Source organism: Gastrolobium bilobum, unplaced genomic scaffold (genome assembly GCF_033153095.1).
Source record: "Gastrolobium bilobum isolate Gb01-03AN ecotype WA unplaced genomic scaffold, APGP_CSIRO_Gbil_v1 utg8771, whole genome shotgun sequence".
In the NCBI taxonomy this organism is placed as follows: domain Eukaryota; kingdom Viridiplantae; phylum Streptophyta; class Magnoliopsida; order Fabales; family Fabaceae; genus Gastrolobium; species Gastrolobium bilobum.
In genome coordinates this window covers 7158-14149 of record NW_026898725.1, presented here as the reverse complement: position 1 = coordinate 14149, position 6992 = coordinate 7158, and the positions used below count along the sequence as shown (strand labels likewise).

Here is a 6992-nt window from a genome sequence, read left to right as displayed (position 1 = left end):
ATTTCTATTCCCGGAAACATAAATGGAAAGAAAACTCGTTTGGTAAAATCAATTTATTTTTTTGTTCCCGAGATGAACCGATTTAATTTTTGTGCAGGGGAACATAAAAAAAATCAAAAAATTTCTGCTTTTTTGTTCCCGGGCAAAAGATGAGAAACACTTGTCTTTCTCAATCACTCTCCACCACTACCAGGATCACCACCAACACCACCATAATCTCGAAACGATCACCGCCACCATCGTCGCCCCTGTCATCGTTTACCAGTGCCGTCGTCACCACTACCACCATCATCTTGACATGACCACTGCCACCATTGTCGCCGACGTCATCGTGCCACTAGCACCGTCATCACCACCACCACCTCTATCCACCACCACCACCACAACAATATTTTTCTCAGAAACTGTTCCGTGACACAGAAATAGAAAAGAATTATTTCTTTTCAGAAACAGTGTCAGGGAACAGAATGATTGTCATGCACACCCTCCACTCCATTACCAAGAATATTTTCTCAAGTTCTTTAACCCTTCCACTGCTGCCTCAGGGTTATAATTCCATAAAAAGTGAAAAGTTTATGCTTACGAAATTCAGTTAGTTCTTTGTAATCAGGATTAGGTTCTCCTTGGGCACGTTTAGAGTTATGAGTGTGATTTCTGGTTGCAGAATCCTATTTCACTTTCATAGTTAAGTATGGATGTAATTTAAAATATCAAAACTTAATTTGATTTATAACGCTATAATTTATGGGTTTTATTAATGTTATCTAACATAATTAAAGTGTTGTTTCCAACACATACAATAAAAGGGAGAGAGAAAGTGAAATGATGAAAAAGAAAGAAAAATATGTTGACCCCACCTCTTTAATGTGTGTAGGAAAGTAAGGTTATAATGTTATATTATGTTACATGATAAACACAAAAACCATAATTTATACTTTTTTTTTTTGAAGTTACAAGGAATTGAACACAACACCCTACTCTACACACACTCCTAACACACACACCCCACACCACTAAGCTAACCCTAGTGGTGCCTATAATTTATACTCTTAATCTATTGATCCTATTTATATTTAATAATTTTAATTCATTAAATATGTGAACTGTTAAATATAAGCAACTGAGTGAACGAGATTTGATTTAAGATTTTTTATTTTATATTGGTTTAAAAAAGTTGTAGTTGTAGTTGGCTTGCACCCACCCGTGACGCGTGCCGGCAGGGATTCACAATCAAATTCCTTTTAATTTTCAATATTATATAACCATTATTTCATAGTAATTCCTTTTTTTTTTTTTAATTTATTTATTTATCTTTTGTTGTTATTTATAGCCTCCTGTTCTTTCGGAGGCCGCTCTCAACTCATCTGCAACTGCAAAAGGAAGAGCTTGAAAAACACGCATTCGCAGATGGCTCCGAAAAATTCCTCGTTTAAGGTTTGGGGCATTTCACGTTTATTCCTAACATATTCCAATGTATGAAATGATGTATATTATCCACCAACTCTGCACCATTTACGGTACATAATTTATTTCACTTCCGCAATATTTATTTTGTTATTGATAAATAAATAACTGAATAAACCGTGTAAACTTTATTTTTATGTCATACAACTTCTCAATATATGCATATTACATTCTTAAATTTAGCATTGCAATGATAACTGATTAGTGATATGCTTTGTTTCTTCTTCTTCCTCTTCTTCTTCTTAATATGTAAAAAGTAATCCCAAAATATAAAGCTATTAATGTATGAGTTTGTTATTTTGAACAGATAATTCTGGGTTCTTCTTCAAAGGCTCGAAAACAGATTCTTGCTGAGATGGGATATGAGTTCACAATAATGGTAATGTTATAATGTATTGCGTGAAACTTGTAAATCTAATTCATTACTATGATGAAAATATTGAAAGGGTTTAGCTTGGCGTACAATTTAGACTGCAGACATTGATGAGAAAGGTATTAGGAGGGAAAAGCCAGAAGATTTGGTAATGGCATTAGCTGAGGCAAAGGTATTGATTCTTTAGTTTCCTCTTTATTTTTTTTGCCATGTATTTATTTTATTTTATTTTATTATAAATCAATTACTTCCTCTTAGGTTGCTGTGGGATAAGAATTACGGCTCAAGAATAGTTATGAGTTATTGGTGGTTGTTCTTGATGGACTGCATCAATTTTTTTTTAGAGTTCTCATTTGACTTTGCGAATCCTTGGGCACCATTTTCCCTTTTACTTTTTAAAACAATTAAACTTGTTTCTTTTATTGATAAATAGTCTTTATCAGAGTCTCTATCTCTGTAGTGATGTAGTGCATTTGGCAGTTATAGTTTTAAAATGGCTGGTGAATCATTTTGCGTATTCTCTATGATACTTAAAGACTGAAGAATACTGGAATATTGTGTGAACACTCAGGGTGGTTTGCTTGTTTGAAGAGAAAAAATTAGAAGATGGAAAAGAGGGTGATTAATGAAGATGGGGTGGAATGCAATGATTTTCATTTTCACTCGTTGCTTGGTAGAGGGTGGAAAATCTCTTTCAGCTCATTTCATGCTACAGGAGTGACTAAAATTTTTGGGGTGAAGTGTAAATGAGTTGCACTCCAGTTTCCACCTTCCTAAACTTCTTCTGTATCAAGTTTGAAGTAATATTCATTCTGAATTTTTTATCTCCTCAAAAACAAGCACACCCTTGAGCATGAGGAGCCAGTTGAAAAACAAGATCATATATTTGTTTGATTTCTAATAATATTTATTCGAAGAATGCAAGACATATATGAGGTCTTTGCTTCTGATTTTTTTGTGACTGAATGTACAAATAGATTAAAGCTTGTCATGTCCCCATCCAGAAACTTGCTCTTAAAAACTAATTTAATTAAAATAGAAAAGTATAACATAGAGTTGAGAGGTTGTACCTGTTGAGATATATAGTCTCACATTGGTTGTATGTGCAACTAATGTGGCCTTTATAAGACCTTGGGCACTCCCACCCTTTGAGCTAGCTTTTGGGGTGGTGTATCTCAAGGTTCTTTACATGGTATCAGAGCCTCGCCGCCCCCCACTTTCTCTTGTGGACTTTCTTAGCACAAGTAGGCTGGGCCTGTTGCATCTTCCACTCTTCAAGCCCAGCGGGCTCTCGTGTGAGGGGGCGTGTTGAGATATATAGTCCCACATTGGTTGTATGTGCAACTAATGTGGCCTTTATAAGACCTTGGGCACTCCCACCCTTTGAGCTAGCTTTTGGGGTGGTGTATCCCAAGGTTCTTTACAGTACCCATGAGCAATTTAAAATTCTCCTCATCTATTGATTTTTCCAAGGTACATTTAGTGTTCTAACCTTGATATTCTTATTAGGCTGATGCTATTTTGCAAAGGCTCTTTGCTGGAGGTCCATTGGACGAAGATGCTTCTGCAACACTTTTAATTACTGCAGACACCGTATGCATCATTCTTTCTCTTTCACTCTTTGTTTGTTTAAATTATGCATCGTTTATAAGAAATTACAGCTAACTTATGTCCATGACTTTAGCTTTCCTGTTACTGATAATATCTGTGTTACTTTATCTCAGTTCTGATTTCTACCAACCTAGTCTTACTTATACAGTTGTCCTAAGCAATCGGATAAAAGAAGAATCATATAAATCAATTTTATTTTGATAAAAGAAGAATATGTTAGTTGCAAGCAAGAAAGGAGAGAAGGTACATCTGGGAGAAAAATAAGGAATCCTCATAAGCAGAAGCTTATTAGAAGATGTTCCCAAGCCATGGGCTTCCCTCCATTTTCCTATATGAAACAGATTAGTTATTCTGAGAATGTTAACACGAATTAAAGTAGACGAACCTACAGAAAACATAAATCAAAGTATCAAACTAAGTTGTGTATCTGGTGTATTAACCTTCTCTAATGCAAATTCCATTTCATTACAAGTCAGGTAAAAGATTTGGCTTAGACAATGCGCTGTTTATTTACATTTTCTACATTTGGGGTCATCATTTGTCCCACCTCACATTCTATATACTCCTGCTTAAACTTTTATGTCACAATCTAAATCCTAAATGGCCACCTTTAACTGATTTTGTTATGGTTAAAGTCAAGACTTCTGTAAGACTGTTTGTTTTGCTAAATGTTTTGTAGGTTGTGGTGTATAGAGGAATAATCAGGGAAAAACCAACTAGTGAAAAAGAAGCACGGGAATTCATCAAAGGTTTGCATGACGGATTAAGTCCCCTCCTTTTCTTGTTGGGAATTATAGGCAGATATAATAGCCACATTTATAAATTTGAACAATTTGCAGGATATTCTGGGAGTCATGCAGCTGTGGTAGGATCTGTTGTGGTAACTAACCTCGTGACTGGAAAACGTTATGGGGGATGGGAAAGTGCAGAGGTACAAGCTGCTGCTGCTTGAGCTTATGTATAATCTATGTTCTTCTGTGGCAATAAAAATTAAATTATTTTGTGCTATTTGGGTCTTTAGGTGCCTAAAAAAGTTAATTTATTCATTTGAGGAAGAACCTTGTAACATATTCAATAGATGCCGGAAATGCTTTTTTGAGGTTAATGATTTGTTGACTATGCTCAGTGTAAGAAAGACTCACTCTCAGGGAAAGAAATTTTCTTCTTCACATGAAAAAGTGATACCCACTTTTTTTTCCTTTCCCCATCAGACTCAATGTCTTTTAGCTACCAACCAGGCTGCATTGTTTTCACTGACACACATTTCATTCATTAATTGAATATTCTCTTCCTAGATGACTAACATTTGTTACTGTTATGACAGGTTTATTTCCATGAAATACCAGATGAGGTCATTGATAATCTGGTAAGCTTTTTAGAAGTACACTTTTCACCCTTGCACTGACTTAAGTATGAAGGTGAAAAGAGTACTTTAACCAGTTTCTCAAAACATATGTTCTTTTGAAACTTTCTTTCAGGAAATTCTTGTCAACCTGAATACTATATGAGTTCTCTTATTTGATGGGAGCTTCTCAGATTGACGAGGAAATTACATTCAACGTTGCTGGGGGTTTGATGCTGGAACATCCACTGACATTACCCTTTGTGGATGCAGTGGTTAGTTATCTTGCTTTCTCAAGAACACTCACAGAAGCATATGCATTAAAAACATGGTCATTTGGAATATTTGTAGCTTTAGCCTTCACTCATTTTTCACACTTATATGCCAACGGAGTTAATTTTCTAGATAAGCAAGATTTAAAATGGTTGTCTTCAGTCAGATGTAAATGTGGATTCGTCCCACTTTTCTCCATTTTATTAACAAAATGTGCTGTGTGATCCTTGTGGTAGGTTGGGTCAACTGATACCGTGATGGGACTATCCAAAGCTCTTACCGAGAAACTCTTATTGGAAGCTCTATAGCTGCTGCAATAGTACAATTATATTCTGATTGATACCATGTGCTAGCTGAGTGAGAATATTACTGCATTTATATTCAAATGTTTTGTTTCCACCGATTCATGTAATACAAAATACAAACAAGAATGCCCGAGACCATGCTGATTTTTGTTCTATCAAGAGCTGAAAAAGGCTTTTATTTAACTTTTATGCTTCACTTCCCAGTCTCGCGTGCATGACATGATTGGTCAGTATTAGCTACTTGTTAAAGATGGTATGTGTTATGTTCAACTGTTCACTAACCAGAATCAAAAGGGAAAAAGAACAATAAGAAAATCCAAAATAAGATGCAAAAAGAAGCCATTTCTTTAGGTGGATGGATATACACGCTTATACTAGGTAGACGGGAGCGTTAAATTTTCTTCTACTCTTCCTAACTTCATCTTCACATAAAATTCTCAAAACTAATTAGTTTAGCTAACTGCCTGGACTATATGCTTAGAAAGAAGAAAGCCCATCTGGCTGAGTGATGCACTGGACAATCCCGTCATGCTTATACTACGTAAAGACGTGATTATGTATGGTAGTTTAATTGGTGTATGGGAGCTGAGCAGGTAAGGGCGAGAGCATATGTTTGATCCTCCCCAGTCATCTTTGAGAGGGGTTTAAAGTCTTAATCTTGGTCCTGTTGTAACATCCCGTCCGCAACCGATTTGTTAACATACTATTGTAAATACTAGAATTATTTTTATTATTTTGTAATTTTGTAATAGTCAGTATTTGGGCTTAGCCCATTAGGTTTCTTTATTCTCTTTAAATAGAGAACTCTTGTACAGATAATTCACAATTTCATAATACAAAAATATTTCTTTCAATTTGGTATCAGAGCTCTCGATTCTGATGGCTCTGCTTCTGCATCTACACCTTTAAAGGAGGAATCCTTAATTTTCGCCTCTCGCCGCCATTAGCCGCCATCGGAAAATATTTTCGGGGACCTTTTGGACCGAGAGGATCACCGTTCGACGCTCCGATCACTGTTATCATTGAAATACCACTATTGATCGCCGTTGACCACTGTCTCCGGCGAGTTTTCCGACGATTTTTCCGGCGATCCACCCACGGTTGTGACCGCCACAACGAGACGACCTGTTCTGTCCAGGACCCACCTGGAGATCTGACCAGACGCGCTCTCACGCGCGTGGAAGAGACACGTTGTTCCCGGAGCTGCAGCAGCGCGTGGGACACCCTCTTCACGCGCGGCCAGCACAGACCAACTCGCCCCATTCTTCTGAGTCTGGATCTGTGGTTATCTTGGTTTTTTGATCCCGTTGCAACCTTCCCACGATGTTTCTTCCTCTGTTCGTTACTGTTCCGGCCACCTTGTTACTGTTCCGGCCAGATTTGTTACTGTTCTGGCCTCCTGGTTACTATTCTAGTAAAATTGGACCTTTATCATTCTGATCAGTCAGTTTTTTAGCAAATTTTATGTCTGACGTTGAAGATAATCCGAAAATTCAGCCTGATAATCCGATAATTCAGCCACCTGTTACATCCTCTATGGCTGCTTCTCTTAGTCCAAACGATTTGCCTGCTCTCCATCAGAATTATCATCTCAATGGAAAAAATTATTTGCACTGGTCTCAGC

At 36.9% G+C, this 6992-nt stretch overlaps 1 protein-coding gene across 3 annotated transcripts; it reads left to right on the top strand.

Moving 5' to 3' along the window:
- Positions 1-1340: 1340 nt before the first annotated feature.
- Positions 1341-5505, top strand: LOC133283595 (uncharacterized). Of its 3 annotated transcripts, none has more exons than XR_009747819.1 (9): positions 1341-1434; positions 1772-1843; positions 1935-2009; positions 3347-3430; positions 4128-4197; positions 4288-4379; positions 4773-4814; positions 4927-5065; positions 5300-5362. XR_009747819.1 is itself a non-coding variant. In XM_061480473.1 (9 exons), the coding sequence occupies exons 1-9, from the start codon at positions 1408-1410 to the stop codon at positions 5369-5371; spliced, it is 615 nt and encodes a 204-aa protein (XP_061336457.1). In that variant the 5' UTR covers positions 1341-1407; the 3' UTR covers positions 5372-5505. The 3 variants fall into 3 exon arrangements, 2 of the variants coding, with proteins under 2 accessions (XP_061336457.1, XP_061336458.1); XM_061480473.1 differs by having other exon boundaries at positions 4985-5065; positions 5300-5505; XM_061480474.1 differs by having other exon boundaries at positions 1416-1517; positions 4985-5065; positions 5300-5505.
- The last annotated feature ends 1487 nt before the right edge of the window (positions 5506-6992 follow it).

What these genes read in the sequence shown, in the direction of transcription:
- LOC133283595 (XM_061480473.1), top strand. Translation starts at nt 1,408, where the DNA reads ATGGCTCCGAAAAATTCCTCGTTTAAG. An exon ending in TTTTAATTACTGCAGACACC is followed by an intron (nt 3,431 to 4,127) that starts GTATGCATCATT and finishes AATGTTTTGTAG; the next exon opens with GTTGTGGTGTATAGAGGAAT. An exon ending in ATGAGGTCATTGATAATCTG is followed by an intron (nt 4,815 to 4,984) that starts GTAAGCTTTTTA and finishes GGAGCTTCTCAG; the next exon opens with ATTGACGAGGAAATTACATT.